Raw genomic sequence first — 16,070 nt, 5'->3', positions numbered from 1 at the left:
CTTTTGGGACATACATGCATACATTCGCACATATCATACTTGCCTATAGAGAAAATTTATTACAGCATCATATAAAATCAATAATGATAATAATATTAAAGCAAACTGAGCTCTGGTATGGGAATAGTATCAGTATCGGCAGATATCCAAATACAGGTATCGGGATCAGATCGGAAGTGAAAAAATGTGTATCGATGCATCCCTAACAATAAGGTAGGCTTGTTAACACCAAGCTTTATTTCATTTTTAAAAAATGAAGAAAAAAAAAAGCAAAAATAAGGACAAACCACATTTTTCTCATCAGTTACAGAAATGAAAGATGGTGCTGATCTCTATGTCCAGATCACAAATATGTACATTAGAAAACCAATTATAAAACTATGAGGAAGTTGTATCCTGATGACGACTACACAGCTAACTGCAGACGACGAGGTGAGGACACACAGAACTGAGGGTATTTATAATAGTGAGTTTTAATCTAGTGAAGTCCAATTTTACAGCATCATTCCCTCTGTTCCATCTTGACTTTTGGGGGCTTGAGGAAGGACCTGTTCTTTTTCTCCTTCTTTTTGCCTTTGGACTGGAAATTCCTCCAGCTGTCCACACGCCCATCTCTTGTTTCCTGAAAAAAAAAAAAAAAAAGTCAACTAAGAAACCCTAAAGCAAGAGCTTTATGTATGTATTTATAAATAAGTAACCAGTATGGTAAGGAACGCACCTCAAAGTTTTTCTGCCATTCTCTCTCTCGCTTTGCTTTCTCTGCTGCCTCAATTTCTTCCTCTCTTGCCCTTTTCCTGGTAAATGAAGAGGAAAAAGAGCAAAAAATCCACGACATTCTGAATGAATACAATCTTTTTGTTTTAATGGTTAACTGTGTGATAAAATTTTAATCAGATGTTAGTTGCTTCATTTCCATAATTGGCAAACATGATGCGGAAATTTAAATGGAGGAGTGAAGGCAGGTTAATATTTTATAATTCTTATAGCACAAAATCAGGTTGTAAATACACTTTAACAGTCACCTTTCATGCATGTCCTTTGCTTCTCTTTCCTTCCTCTTGATTTCAAGTTCTGCAAATAGCTTCATAGTCTGTTTGTATACCGCCTGCTTGAACTGAAAAAGGACAAATTGAGTCAGGTAGACACCATATATGGTAATGGACACACAGAGGTAACAAATATCAAAGAAATGAAAAACTAAATACCAGCAAATTTTTGGGAAACTATGAGGAAAGTTTCCATGAAATTAGCTGGAAAATATTGGACCTGGAAAACAGAGTATTACCCAGATATTTTCAATATTACTGAAAAATCCTTTCTAATCTAAATTGTGTTTTTAAAATAAAGACACAAAAATACATTTTATCACAATACTTGTATGATACCTTGAGGAACAGGTTTTGATTTTAAAGGGGTTTAACTGTGAAGAAATAAGTTTTGATGTTATGTCAAAGATCTCTACATATTGCATACTGATTCGTTTTACATTTTTTACCACTTTAAAATATTTAAGAGTTTAAATTTAATATAAATGTTTGTTTCTCTCTTATCATATAATCTGGATTTAGGACACATTTTATTTTTATTTTCAACATTGTCCCAGTGTGTATTTTCATGACTCTGACTTACCACTTCATGGTCATCCTCCTCCACATCCAATGGCTTCCCTTCTTTCTTTAACTGTTTCCTTTTCTCCTTTACCTGTTGAAAAAACAGAATGGCAGAAAATAAAATGTTAGCAAACCCATCAGGAGAGCTGAGTGACATAGAGGCGAAATGTCCAAGAGGAAAAGTAAGAGAATGTGCTGAGCACTCACCATGTGCTCCACATATTCTCTTCCTGCTTGGATCACATCTAAGGCTCTCTTCTTCTGTTCGGGATCCAGTAGGAGTTTGTATGCCTTGTCCACAGCTAGAACACAGTGAGATATTCAAGTGAAACTGAACTTGTACTATGTTCTATCTATGCACAAAGGCAGAAGTTGGATGTATTATATCATTGTGTTTGTTAACATCATGCAAAATCACAAATGATTTTATCAGTGGATGTAAGGAATTTACCTTCGAAGGCTTTCTGTGCTCTGTCTGGGTCATCCTGATTTTTGTCTGGATGGACCAAAATGGACAACTGCACAGTGAAGAGACCAAAGATTAAGAACTAGGAAACAAAAGACACATCACCATACCCACAAACAAGGCGGATTCATTTCTTTTTTGCACCCTTCACAGTTCTTTTGCTTACCGCCCGAAATCTTTTCTTCAGTTCGTCATCTGTTGCATCTGGGTCAATTTGCAGCACCTGAAAATTACATCAACATTTTACTGACAGTTATTAGCTTTGTTGTAAATAAGTAAACTTGATCAATTATTTAATAATAATACATTTCCAATATTGTTTCTTGCTTTTCCTCATTTCATGTCATTAAAAATCAACACTTAAAGTTATAGCCTGTTGGTCAGGCTCACTTTGTCTCCTCTGTTAATATCCAAAGTACTCTGCAAATGTTTTAAGCACTTTAGGTGTTTAGATTCTTATCAATCATGCAACACCATCAAGGAGGTGTCTGACTGGCATCAAATACATTCTGCTAAATGACAGAGACCTCAAATATGCTGCTAGAGTCATAAAGAACTATTTTCAGCAACAACGAGAACAAGGAGTCATGCAACAGATGGTCTGGCCCTGATCTGGACATCATGGGGATTGCATGAAGAGGCAGAAGACGATGAGGCAGAATAACTGTGTGGCAAGTTCACCAAGTTGCTTGGAACAACCTACCTACAGAGTAGCATGAAAATCTATGTGCAAGTGTACCTGTCAAGTAGTGATTTGACTCAGGTTTTGTTGTCTACTACTTGATAATTAAAAATTATTCATTGCATTATTTTTGAAAGCACCCTGATTTAAATTTTGGTGCCTAAAACGTTTGCACGGAACTGTACATTAATAATGATACATGATACATATGATTCATCTGTACACTTACCTCAAAGGGATTGAGATTGAAGTAGGAAGAGCCAGGTCTGAGCAGTCTGTCTATCTGCTGCTTAGAAGTTAACACTGAGTCTCTCTTCTCAATCTGCTTCACCTGTTAAACAGACAAAAACACCATGGTGTTATGGTTATGGAACAGGAGGGTGACCTGCATATTAATTGGATTTTGACCTCATTTGTTTGATAAGTAAGTATTTAACGTGATATGACTAGCTACCGCGTACTAAGTAACGCACTGCTTGATAGGAGGCGAACATCACCTGCTTTTAGAAGAACTAAAATTTCTCCATCTGTTTGGTTTGGTTTAAGTGGCTTCTGATTAGGAAAACATACAAACAAGCAGCAAGCTTAACGCATGTACCATCTCTGGTGGTGCCCTGTTGACGTTAGAAAGACGAAGACGCTAAGTAAACGTTAGCTTCTTAGCGTTAGCTGTCGTTCACGTCTGCAAGGCCTCGTAGGCGATAAATATGAACACGGCTGAGTAACAAACCTCGGCCGATGTATAGAGAACGACAGACACTTTCAAATCACATAATTCACATAAGCGTTATCATACCTCCGAGTAAAAGTTTTGAAATAATTCATCCGATACAGCCTGAGAAGACTCTCCGGCGGCCGCCATCTTCCCCCGGGTTTACATGTGACGTACTAGCATCATGTGACCATACAATTAAATGAATGCAAAACTGGTCCTCTAATACATCAGATTTTCTTAATTTGTGATCCGTATATATAAGCATGAATTTACGCCAATATTTTTAATTAGCGATTTAAACTGAAATAAATGTTATATGAATTCAACGAAACTACTGCTTGCTGCTTTATTGTGAAAAGACGGGAAGTGAAAATGCTAACTTCCGTTAGCATTTTTAATTTTGGCGTTGAGCTAGAAAAACGCGGTGTTGTTTTTTTTAATACGGTTACACATACACCAATTTTATATAAATATGTGTCCTGTGTCTTTTTTTCCAAGCAGACTGATTCGTGATTTCAGGAGGGAACACACCCGACATGTTCACATGCTGGAGCCACATTTAACAGATACCAAGGCAAAACCTAACCCGAGTTTTAAAAGCTTTCAGCTCCTGCAGTTCCGATTAAGGGCGGCCCTCTACACCATGTGTATCAAGGGACGAGGCAGCGAGTGAGTTTGGCACCGACTGGTTAGAGTCAACGCCAATCATGTTTACACGCCCACCCGCATTTTGAACTTGTGTGACTAGTGAAGTGCACAAAGAGAAAGTTGCTTATTATTTACTGTACTGAACTGAACTTAATAACGCAAATTCAGAATAACTTCCCAAAGAAGACACAAATAAGCAAAAGTTGTGCTCTGCTATTTAAATGCTGTACATGAAATATTACTAATCAAAAGAACCCTTTAACATGCATACACAAACACATATTTACTTAGGAAAATAAAATATATTGAACAATCAAGAGAAACAGATGTTTTCCCTTTACAGTGATATTTCTTTTGGCAGGATAAGGAAGCAGCCACCTGCTGGTTGGAACTCTGGATCATGACATATCCCTCAGTTGTATCCTCCTACGCTTCTGCAGTAAGTGGAAAAAAAAAAAATTAATATAAGAATATAGGCATTTCTCAAGACTAATGTGCTACATAATTACTATTGTGAATACACTACTCTTTATACCTAAACCTCATGGAATTAAGTTATGGTTGCTTAACTTTTGTTCCCAACCTTGGTGTTAAACAGTCTGAAGATGGAAACACTAATCAATACAAATATTAATGTGATATTTACATTTATTGGAACCAAGATGTGAATTCAAAATAGGAACTGACGGAAAACAATTTTTAAAAGCCAAAGTGTTCTCCGATACCAGAGTAGCTGCACTAAACCACAACTATTTCTCACCTCTGCTGCCTGCTGAGCTGTAAACAAGGAAGCCAGCTCGTGTTCGCATGGGTACTGGACGTCAAGTATAAGCAGCTCATTCTGATCATCCCTGTGACAGGTCTCTCTCTTGCATCTTGTGGACAACTGTCTCCTGACTAAGAGCTAGAAAAGGGCCACACAGACAAGGACACATTTTAGTCAATCAATTTCCAAGCATCAGCATGAATATTAAACCCACTGTAAACTGTATATAATGTGATGCAAAATATCTATAACTGAAGAAAAAATGAATATGCCAGTTTTGTGACTTGATGCTCAGAAGAAATCTGAAAAAACAACTTACAGAACTTACTCTGGGAAGTAAACAGGTCATAAAGAGACAACTAGGACACCAAACATTACGTTTTAAATTATAACAAAACTCAAAAATAGAAACATGTAGACTTTCTGTGCATTAGCTCAGATAATTAACAATCTTACCAATCAGTCCCTTCCATTTGTGTGAACTCATTCACATGGATGGGGGCAGCTCCTTTACTGCCTGGTGACAAGAGGCAACATATAAAGACAGTTCTGATATGAGAAGCTGTTTAAAGACACTCCAGCATTTGATGGCACTTCAATGCAAACCAACATGTGTGTGTCACATAATACAATTACCTACTGGGGTCCCTACAATCCCAGTCTTACCTGTGTAATATAAATAATGTAGCCCTCCTACCGCCATCGTGTGGTGTTAAATGGTAAAGACATCAGTTTTGAGGCATCTCCATTGTTCCAAAATCAGCCAATTTTACCAATATTTAACTCAGCATCCCCACTGCAATCTGAATACATTTTAAAAACAGCACCTCTGGCCAATATTTACCAATTAATTAACCCTCCTGCAGCTTTAAAAATGCCCAATAAATGCAGCATCGGATTTAGAAACAACGGACCACTAGTCGTGCTTGTGTTGAACTGCTACCTCTAGCGGTGCAGGAGAGGAAATGTCCACTCACCCCCACCCCCACCCCAAAAATGTGTGTGCAGACAGCTGAGGTGATTTTGGTGCAGTAAGCGAAGACAGGCAACAGGTGCTTGCAGGGTTTTGAGGTTTATAGTGCTTACCAAATCCTTGACTGTCTGCCTTCTGGCTGCTAAATCCAGTCTAAAGCAACAGCCTTTTGGCTCTTAAAATTGTGCACAACTTTTCATTTGGCTTAAGGGGGAAAATAGGCACTATGTGGGGGAAATGTGCACTCTTCACATGTTCTCTAAACCCCAGAAACATGCTGGTAACACAATTAATTTTAATATTTTCAATGATTCTTCAGTCAACTTTAGTGACTTGTGTTCTTCATAACCTGGAAAAAAAAAATCACACCCCTACTAAATTAAAAAACTTGATTTGTTGTACAGTATATTAGTAAGGAAACAATAAAAGAACAAAATATAATTACAGCTAGTGTTTCTCCAGTGATTACAATTAGCTACAGGAGAGGAGACAGTACTCTGTGCAAGGCTAGCTCACCCTTGAGTACCGTTCAGGTGAGTTCCTCATTCTAGTGGTGCCGCTCTCAATGCTTCTCCACCTAGGCAGGTTGGAATAAGAGGACAGACACATGAAACAAAATACAATGATACCATGGTACCAAAAAACACTTTTCTATGGTAAAAATATTCTGACAGGTGATCACTTGCTACGGCAGAAGGCATGTTTTAAGAATTTTAACCCTTTGGATGGTCAGATCCTTGGTGTCTTCAAAAGGAGAGAAAAGATGAGATGATATGATATGCAGATTTTGGAAATAAAAAAAATGAATTGGAGACAACTCAGCATACAAGTACAAATCCATTCAAATGTGTTGCTCTAACTGTTGTAAGGGCATCAGTATCAGGACCATATCAGCGCGAGTAACGTTTCAGTGTCCTCATCTTTCAAGTTTATGTTAACAGGTGTGCACAGTATATGCTTCAGTAGATGTCAAGCTGTCAATAAACACCACTTATGTGAGCCAGGTGTGAAAAAAACTAACTTTGGAGTTTCAGCTGTAGTAAATTTACAAGTGAAAATTAAGCATGTTTACTTCTCTGACATTACTTGTACTGAATTACTACATCCCATAAAAATTTGCACATCAATCATCATCAAGTCTCTTCATATTTCTGCACTTCAGTACATATAAATGCATTTTCTTTCCTGAATCACACTAGCCAAAATATTTCTCTGATTTGCTCTGATTACACAGGAGATGAAGGGTGAGGTAAAAATACAGGGAGGAACAATTTGAGGCAAAGTGCAAAAGAGTTAAAAAAAAAAAAGGGGGGGGGGGGGGGGTTCCTAGAGTAATAACTTTAGTTAACTGTTTCTAATAGTTCAGCAGACAAAGATAAAATACTGGTATAAAGCACTCAATGTCTTCCTTGTCTTCACAAATTGCAGAGAGCAACATTTAGTGAAAGTAGGCTGATGTTTACTAAAGCATACACTGTTTACCTGTGCACACAGTTTGAAAGACAGGCACAATCTTGGGTAATGGTAAGGAGTTAAAATCTGACTGTTTGGTCCCGTAATAGTAGTTAGTATTGCTGCAATATTCACTGTATAAATTCAAAGTGCAGGAAATGACTATTGACTGCTGTAGCATGCAGTGAAAAATAAAGGGTTAAAATCCTGTTTAATCATTGTATCCTCCAAACACATTTCAAGTTCTCTTGTCCCGTTGTCTGACTGCACAATTTCAGCCTTTTGTGATTATCCTTTGAGGCAAAAAAATTTGACTTGGAAAAGAAGATCTTCATCCAAATATGAGAATTGAGGTAAAAATTAAATCAAATACTGAATGACAACACTGAATTTGAGTATCTGACAATTGACTGATGCTCAGCTGAGTTTTATTGAAACGGAACAAACGTAAAAGTTATAAATACAAAGAACATCAGAGAACAAACTGCTATGGCTCTTAAGGTAAGCCAAACCAAATTCTATTGGGCAAGTTCAAAGAAAACATAGGAAGTTATGGTATCAGTTTTAAAAAAACACAATTTGTCTACCTCTAGAAATGCTAGGCATACACTTTGAACATTACAAAACTTTGATTTCTTCCTTCCTGTGGATTCTTTTCTCCACCATTGCAAAAAATGAAGTATGAAGCTCTACCCATATGCATTTATTTACAAGCAAGTCCCTAAGCAACTATGAGAAACCACAAATAAAGGGAGTACAAGAAGGAGAGGGGAGGAAAAGGGCATGGACAAAAACCTCCTGCAAGGCAATGTCATTATTTAATGTCCTCTCAGACTTTTGAGAATGAATGTCCACTTTTTTGTAAATGTTCATTGTTGACTTTAAAAGAATCAGGAACAAAAAGTAACAATAAAAGTGTTTTGTGTTTTTTTTTTTTTTTTTTTTTTTAAAGACACATGTCCCAAATGTAACCGTAGGAGTAAGAAATGATTCACCACAACGGTTACGTTCATTTCTTCAGCCAAAAGGCTTTCCAGCCAATCATCTCGAGCCAATTCTGGGGTCTGTCCGTTTTTCTGAGATATATACAGACTTTTTTTTCATGAGGGATGAAGAATAAAAAGTCAATCAAAAAATTGTGGCCAATCTCCTGTTTTTTTTTTCTCTTTTTATTGTTTTTCTCTTTTTTTTTGTTGTCACTTTGCCAAATACCTTTTGGTGCATCTACTTCCACTGCTGCCCATAAGAATCCTGTGAAAACTCCATGGTGTCATTACTGTAACCATAGTTACCGGAATAGTCGGCCCCTTGCTGCAGGGGCTGCTGGGCGATGGGCTGGGATCCCCAGTTCTGTTGGTTGTTGGTCTGGCGGCGCTTGGAGTCAGGCTGGTTAAACACGTCTGCCTTCCTCTTTCCTCCGACATTTCCCCCGCGATTGCCCCTGGCTCCGCGAGGACCGCGGCCCCTCTGCGGCTGGAAAGGGGCTCCCCGCCCTCCACGGCCACCCCTTGGACCACCAAGGGGAGGCCCTCTTTGGGCGTAGCCGCCCCGGCCTCGTGACGGTGGTGCTCCACGTGCCCTAGGTGGAGGAGGCCCTCCCCTGCTGGGACGAGTACCACGGCCCCTCATGCTGTACACATCCTCGTAGCCGTAGTAAGGGTCTTCATAGCCACCACGGTAGTCATGATAGTCGTAGCCATAGTAGTCATCATAGTAGTCTTCATATCCATAGTAATCTGGTGGGTAGGCATAGCCCCCTCGGCCACCACGACCCCTTCCTCGGCCTGGTGGTGGCATGCGTGGTGGTGGGTAGTAGTAGTAATCATCATACCTGTAGAGGGGAGGATAGTGTTAAATTTGTTGATTCCTTATTTGAGAATGAGTCAGGCAGTTGACCAGTCACGTGTCTCCATCGGTGTGACTCACCCTGCATTCCTGGTGGTCTGCCGAGCTGCTTGGCGCTCTTTCCTCTTCTTGTCTGGGGGCTTTGCCAGAACGATCTCGATTTCCTCTCCTCCTAGCTCCTTCCCGTTCATCTCATCCATTGCCTAAACAAAACACAATATTCCATTATAATGACGCACATAAAATCAGTACGTATGCGAAACACTCTTTCCACAGCTTAAAAAACCCACCTTTACAGCAGCATCCCTTTCTTCAAAATGGACAAACGCATAGTCTTTAAGTTTCTTTACTCGCTCCAGCTTTCCAAACTGAGAGAAGGTCTTTTCAAGAAGCTCTTCAGTCACTGCTGTTGCCAGCTTCCTGACAAAGAGCACCTTCACCTGAGTAGTATGTAAAAAAAAAAAAGGATTAGCATACCGAGAGTTCTGCAGTGTGTGGTTGTGGTCTTTAGAATGCAAAAGAACAAGACACGAGACTAGCTAACCTTGGCCATGACCTCTGGGTCTGGTTCAGCAACAGGGTCTGCCCACTCCACGGTGACTGGGTTTCCCCACACCTTGACCTTGCCACTCATTAGGCGGCGGCGAGCCTGTGCCGCAGACTTGTGGTCCTCGTACTCCAGGAAACAGAAGCCACGGTTCTTCTTCTTGTCATCTGGCTGGTGGTACAATATCACCTCTTGGAGACCCTCTGTAAGACAAAACAATAAAATCTCTAATTCCATGTGACAGCAAAGGCTCAAGCTCCAGTTGCACTAGTTTTTATGACTACTGTCCTTATTATTTACTGTCCAATTTATTGAACTTCTTACACAAATTCACCTCTGTGCATTTGAAACTGACCTGTAACTTTTCCAAAGTCTTCCAATATACTTTCCCTTGTTTTGTTCTTTGGAATTGATCCGACAAACAGGCGATTGTTTGCAACAGATATACACACTCCCAAGTACTTTCCAGGGCGGATTTCATGGTTATCACACTGAAATTAAAATGGAAAGGCCAACAACTGTGTGACTAACAACACTGTAAATAAACAGCAACTTAAAGAATGAAGTTATTTTCCAAAATGTCCAAAGTAATCCTTTAGAATTTCCAGTTATATTGTAGACTGATATAGTTTTTCCAATACCCTGCTATACTACTTACAAGCTTCACAGCCTTTTGTGCATCGTCCTTATTGCAGTATGTGATGAAGGCATAACCTCTGTTCTGACCAGACAGAGGGTCCATCATTAACCTGAGGTCCCAGATTGGACCAGCAGACTCAAAGAGCGGCACCAATTCATCTTCATACAGATCTCTGGGGATTTTTCCGACAAACACCTGATGAAGAAGAGAAAATTTGGGTGGACAAATGTAAGGAATTGTAAAATGCAACATATGGCACAATATTTAGGAATATCATGAATGACATAATGCTAGAGAGACCCAATTTCAGGTTTGAGTATCAGTCTACTTATCTTTCACTTATTAATAATTTATCTACCTCAGTTCCAATCCCTGGTTGTGTTCCTTTGAATACATCCTCAGGTGGGGGACCTCCGTATTTTCTCTGCCCTGTTGTGACATCCAGAGTGTATCCTGTCCGCTCTAACAGAGCCTGAAAAACACAAAAAACAAAACATTAACCCAGCTCCATGGCTGCGGGTTGTGCATTTGACATGAATTCTGACCTTCTAAACAACAGAGTTCAGCCACATCTCTGTTTACCTTTATTTTCGCCTCATCTGGGCCCTTGGTGGACTCTTGTACTTTACTTCCTTGTTTTTCTCTTTGTCTGTAGGTCTTCATGACTCCACAAAGGAAAGCACTTTTATTCTACATTAAAAAACAAGATATTATTTGCAGCAACACACACTGACATAAAACTCCAATGAAAGACAGAAAAAAGGATGTAATTCATCCATGTGGTTACCTGTACATGTGACAGATCGCTCTCTTTGAATTGCTGCAGCACAGTAAGTGCTCCCTCCTCATTAAACTCCCTTAGTGCATCAATAGCCCTTTCGTCCAGGTCAAGATACGCCACCAAGCCTACAGTTACAAGACATGGTCACTTTCAGCCTCAGCTACAGTAGTTACTTTTAACTATTGGAGCCAAAGCATCTGCCACCCACCTGTCTGGAAGATGTTGTCTAGACTTTCAGCCACTTTTTGGGGCAGTCCAGCATCAATGAGTGTCTGATAGTTCTCTGTGTGTGTTGTTGTCACATCCATGGGCTCTTCTTCCTCCTTTACCGGAGCAGAACTACCGTTCACCTCAGCGGCAGCCATTCTCCTGTAATATAACAACCAAGAAAAAGAACTTATTCATCATACGTTCAACGTAAGACATTATTTTTCCTGATCAGCAGCAAATACAAGGATTTCATAATCCTAAACCTAATCAATGTTTTAATAAAGACAACTTACCAATTAACCTGTTACTCACTTCATTAAAATGTTTTCTATTGAATGGACACTGAAACCTGACTTTTGGTTGATGGTCTATGTAACTTTAAAACAATTTCTATCATTTCTCATAATGATACGAGGCAAGACCATAACAACAACATAGTAGGACTGCATTTGTTACCAAAGCTGTTTAGTAAATGAGGGTTACAAGAAAACATTCAAGCGTGATACAGTAACACAACCCGGTCACTTAAAGAAACCACCGACAACCACCGTCCCGCCCCCTTCACATGCAGCTTGCTAGCCAGCAAGGTGGATACATATCATTTTCACATTTACATGCACAATGTCTTTCCGAGCGATTTCCACAGTCAGTCAGATGAATTTTCCAGTTTTCGGGGCAAAACAGATGTCCAGAAATATTTCTTCTTGTTGAGCTTACAGTGAAATCTGTTAGCTTGTTGACTAGCTAACGAGCTTATACGAAGGCCTCGCCGTGCAGATACACCTTTCACAAACCAAACACACGCGCTCCGTACAAGCTGCAAGCAGATAGTTAGCACAACTTACCAGTCTAATTCAGGAAACTAACTGCGGCGTGGGTCAAAATGTAAAACGATTAACTTGTCGGACGTACAAAAATGTCTAATATGAAGAATACGTTTCAGACTAACCCACAAGACAGATTTCCAGACAGCTACAGTCTCGTCGTCGGCTCGCCCGAACAACGCCACCGCTCTGCAATCATCGCGAGATGTGAAACGAAAACGCGCAGTAGGGCGAGTGCGTTTGTTTCCACATGGAGGGACAAGCGTCCTCGTAAGACCTAGAAAATGCTTACAAAAGGTTTTACATCCACCCTATAGTTTACCTAAGGCACAAAAGTAGCTTCGATTTAATACCGGCAAAGCAGGAGGAGATTGTTAAATCTCAGCTTTGCGGCTTTGCTATTCAATCTGAGCGCGCCACACACAGTCAGCGGGCAGCGCAGTGAATCAAAACGAGCGCTTCGCCATCAACTATCCAACCGCGGAGCTTGCACTTTGACTGGCACGACTTCAGCCCAGTGAAATCCACCTTTATGCATCGACAGGATCGGCCCAATCTTTCCAACGAAGCTCAAAAGACGATTAACAACCTGATATTTTGACAGAAAAGGGGGGATATACAATGAGCCACACATGTTCAAAAATCTTTCACGGAATGTGAAAAATGAAGGACTTTATTATTATTATTTTTTTTCAGAATTCACCCTGTCAGTATGACGTCTGATACAGGACCTGCCCTGACCAGCAGTAAATCAATCAGGATCTGATAATCATTGATTTCGCAATAAGATGGCTGGAATCCCAGGACGAGAAATGATGACAAGCTTCAGTCATCATGCTTAAGCTTCCTGATTTTGCCCTTGTGACGGTCAATCTCCTTCTGTAGGCGCTCAATCTCCTTTTTGTGGTGCTCAATCTCCTCTGCATGATGCTTCCTCAGCGCTTCCATCTGCTCCTTCTCCTTCTGCCTGCAGATGGATGTGAAGAGAAACTGGGTTAAAATCCTTGTGGAAAACCAAGGATACAAGGATACAGTATGCTTACTCATATAATGACATGCTTCTCACCTGAAGTACCGCTCTTCCTCTGCTACTTCTCTCTTTCCAAATGCACCCCCTGCCTCCCTCACGGAGCCTCCTCCGCCACCACCCTTGCCTGCTCCCTTGCCCAACTCACCAAGCTGGAATAAGGAAGGAAATGCATAATATTTCATTCATTATACAAAGAACAGATTTGAAAAGACCCTCTCAAATTCCTCTAAGTCAATAAAACAACAGAGATTCACTTATCACTGTGCAAGTTGCAATCATATACCAAGCAAGTAAATGTGTTTCTCATTTAGTCTCAATTTTTAAATCTGTATTGTTTGCTGCTTTAGTAAACAATTTAATTTGTCTAAATATGGTATTCTTTCTATCTGCTCACACTGACCATGGAACAGCTGATGTCTTAAACCTCTTAGTCTGTTAAATATCATGCCATACAATCAAGTCCAAGTTCTCAACTGATGTGAAAAAAATCTACAGAATCCTTAAACAATCTCTGCAAGAGCACACAACAAACAAAACTCATTTCTCCTTTAAGACACTGTAAAGCACATTAGATATTTTTTTTGTATTTATTTATTCCTTTGTCATAATGTCGCTGCAAGTTACAAACCCATAGGTTCTGCTGAACATATTGTCCTATACATCATATGAATTATCTGTGCAGTCTTCATTAATCAATAAAGTATTTGGAGGGGGAAACGTACATATTTGCAATTGTCTGCGTCATTACATAACACAAGTAGTGCACCTATCCAGTAACAGTTTAAATCAAAATGAATGATTACAACACATTTAACAACACACTGGGGCCTTAAGCATTGTACTGCAATTTTTAAACGCATAAATCTTTATTTAAAAGCTATCATCAGAGCACGCGAACAATAAGGTGATCCCTTCCAACACAAGGTAGCAACTGGCTAACCCTGCTAGCTCCATAAGGCTGAGTCCGATAACAAGTTGCTCATTTCTGCGAGCTAATGCTAACAAAACGTCAAAACGCCTTCTGTCACCAGCCCGCCACAGATTACCTGATCAGATGCCATTCTAATCTGAGAGGCGATGCATCTCCTCAGGTTTGCTCTCAGGAGAAGCCTCGACATTATCACTCGTATATTATTAAGTGCAACTAAACCAGACAGTGGCAAACTTTGGGTCAGTTTCACTAGACCTAGCTCTAAATGCGGAAATTTGAAGTAAACGTCTCACATGGGCGTGGAGAAAAGCATCTCTGGTACAAGAAAGCGTGTTGCTGCCCCTACGTGGTAAGGGGGGGTCAGAGCTGTTAGTGTGCAGAGGTGCACATTTGTGAACGTTAAAAAAAAAAATACTGCCTACGAATAAAGCCGAATGTATTGAACTAGTGAACAATTTAATTTGCAGTTTGGCATGTCTCCAATAGTGTACATTAACTATGTTTCCTGGAAAGAAATATGTCATTTCATTCCAATTATTGGGAAAATAGATTTTTATTTGTTTTCAAGGGAACTGTGATAGTTAATTTTGATTTATTCCTGTAACCTTAATTCCTTATATACTGTATTTTGAATTGTTTGCCTGCAGAGACATTTCATGTCTTTACATGTTCAGCTGACCTGCTGTGCACTGACTAAAAGACTCTTTCAGTTACGCAAGAAATCAGTTAGAATTAATTAACTGGAAGTGTGCTAATTGAACAATATCTCGATTTCCCCTTTAATCAGCACCAAATTGCATAGTTCTTCCCCGAAAACTTCAAGGAACTCATCAGTAAATCACGGACCTGTTACAGATCTGTCATGCTGTATGTTAACAAACAGTATGAATACTCCATACAACAATGTGAAGGCAGTTTATGATTTTGATGATTCTATATTCCATGTTTTTCTCACAGAACTAAGTTGCATAGATGTGAAGCTAGAAATTTGTTTGGAAATGGAAATTAATCAATTCATCCACTTTTTCACTTTTTCATGATTCCTGTTTCAGATCACTGGGGACTTGAACCCTGAAAGGAATTCACTCTGGCCAGGTCTCAAGTCCAAGTGAGATAAGTGGAGGACGAGGCAAACATTGGGAAAACATGGAAACTCCCATAATCTTTCACAGACTTGTAAGCCTGTCTGATGCAGTGATACATAAGATTACTCAAGTTTTGCAGCAATACCAGACAGAATTCCCCTCCCTCCTCCTCATTTGTGTTCAGTCATTTTTATCTATTGATTGCTCCTACAAAGCTACATGGGCCTGTTTAATGAAGTTCATGCTCATAATTTGTAACCACTGTCTAAAGACTGTATGCCAATCTGACATCCCTGTGTTGTGGACCTATTACTCAAAAGGATGAGACCCAGTCCTCATCTCTCAAGAGCTGGATGAGACACATTCAGCAGCACAAAGGGAAGCTTTGCACAGTAAAGAGAGGTGGTGGGTGTTTAGTACAGATGAGTCATAATGGAGTCCCACTGATGAAGAGCCCTCCCTGCCAGACAATAGTAATCCCAGCACAGTGTTGTATGAGCCCTCCGTCCCTGACATTCCCCTTTCATCATCTGAATCCAGCAGAGATGATGGTCAATGAGCAAGTGTAGGTGTGGTGCTGCTGTCATGATGTGCTGCTTCCTGTCCAGCTGTTTAAGTTCAGCAATGACCATGATGATCTGGAGGTTCCTGAGAACATACAGACATTCAGACTAGTTGGCTCACTGGGAGACAAAAAAACGGAAGGTACTGTGAGACTGTGCAAGAGAACAAGGGCAGGGTCAATGACAAAACAGGAAATTAAAGGAAGGAGGTTATTTGCTTTTCAAGTTTAGACCTGAACATCTAAAGATACTTTTTGGACATTACTTTGTACACTCACCAAGCATGTCATTAGGAGCACCAT

At 39.8% G+C, this 16,070-nt stretch overlaps 3 protein-coding genes across 6 annotated transcripts; all 3 read right to left on the bottom strand.

Annotated features, from left to right (window-relative positions):
- Window positions 1–222: 222 nt before the first annotated feature.
- Window positions 223–3,639, bottom strand: dnajc8 (DnaJ (Hsp40) homolog, subfamily C, member 8). Its single transcript, XM_041054257.1, has 9 exons — window positions 3,555–3,639; window positions 2,988–3,089; window positions 2,243–2,299; window positions 2,062–2,128; window positions 1,818–1,912; window positions 1,630–1,701; window positions 1,023–1,114; window positions 719–794; window positions 223–622 (listed from the first exon to the last, which is right to left on the bottom strand). The coding sequence occupies exons 1-9, from the start codon at window positions 3,618–3,620 to the stop codon at window positions 503–505; spliced, it is 747 nt and encodes a 248-aa protein (XP_040910191.1). The 5' UTR covers window positions 3,621–3,639; the 3' UTR covers window positions 223–502.
- Window positions 3,640–4,345: 706 nt separating this feature from the next.
- Window positions 4,346–12,665, bottom strand: LOC121191633 (heterogeneous nuclear ribonucleoprotein R). 4 transcript variants are annotated; one of them, XM_041052879.1, is made up of 15 exons: window positions 12,181–12,665; window positions 11,334–11,494; window positions 11,132–11,250; window positions 10,927–11,034; window positions 10,703–10,816; window positions 10,363–10,539; window positions 10,060–10,195; window positions 9,702–9,907; window positions 9,448–9,597; window positions 9,239–9,360; window positions 8,605–9,143; window positions 6,377–6,437; window positions 5,344–6,209; window positions 4,882–5,025; window positions 4,346–4,555 (listed from the first exon to the last, which is right to left on the bottom strand). In XM_041052879.1, exons 2-12 carry the CDS (start codon window positions 11,488–11,490, stop codon window positions 6,403–6,405), a joined length of 1,863 nt encoding a protein of 620 aa, XP_040908813.1. In that variant the 5' UTR covers window positions 11,491–11,494; window positions 12,181–12,665; the 3' UTR covers window positions 4,346–4,555; window positions 4,882–5,025; window positions 5,344–6,209; window positions 6,377–6,402. The 4 variants fall into 4 exon arrangements, with proteins under 4 accessions (XP_040908813.1, XP_040908812.1, XP_040908810.1 ...); XM_041052878.1 differs by having other exon boundaries at window positions 4,357–4,555; window positions 5,344–5,404; XM_041052876.1 differs by lacking the exons at window positions 4,346–4,555; window positions 4,882–5,025; window positions 5,344–6,209; window positions 6,377–6,437 and having other exon boundaries at window positions 8,231–9,143.
- A 149-nt stretch (window positions 12,666–12,814) lies between these two features.
- Window positions 12,815–14,402, bottom strand: atp5if1a (ATP synthase inhibitory factor subunit 1a). Its single transcript, XM_041052880.1, has 3 exons — window positions 14,236–14,402; window positions 13,226–13,338; window positions 12,815–13,126 (listed from the first exon to the last, which is right to left on the bottom strand). Exons 1-3 carry the CDS (start codon window positions 14,305–14,307, stop codon window positions 12,985–12,987), a joined length of 327 nt encoding a protein of 108 aa, XP_040908814.1. The 5' UTR covers window positions 14,308–14,402; the 3' UTR covers window positions 12,815–12,984.
- Window positions 14,403–16,070: the final 1,668 nt, after the last annotated feature.

Source organism: Toxotes jaculatrix, chromosome 13 (genome assembly GCF_017976425.1).
Source record: "Toxotes jaculatrix isolate fToxJac2 chromosome 13, fToxJac2.pri, whole genome shotgun sequence".
NCBI lineage: Eukaryota > Metazoa > Chordata > Actinopteri > Toxotidae > Toxotes > Toxotes jaculatrix.
The sequence above is the reverse complement of the archived record's forward strand: the minus strand, read 5'-3'. Positions and strand labels throughout refer to the sequence as shown.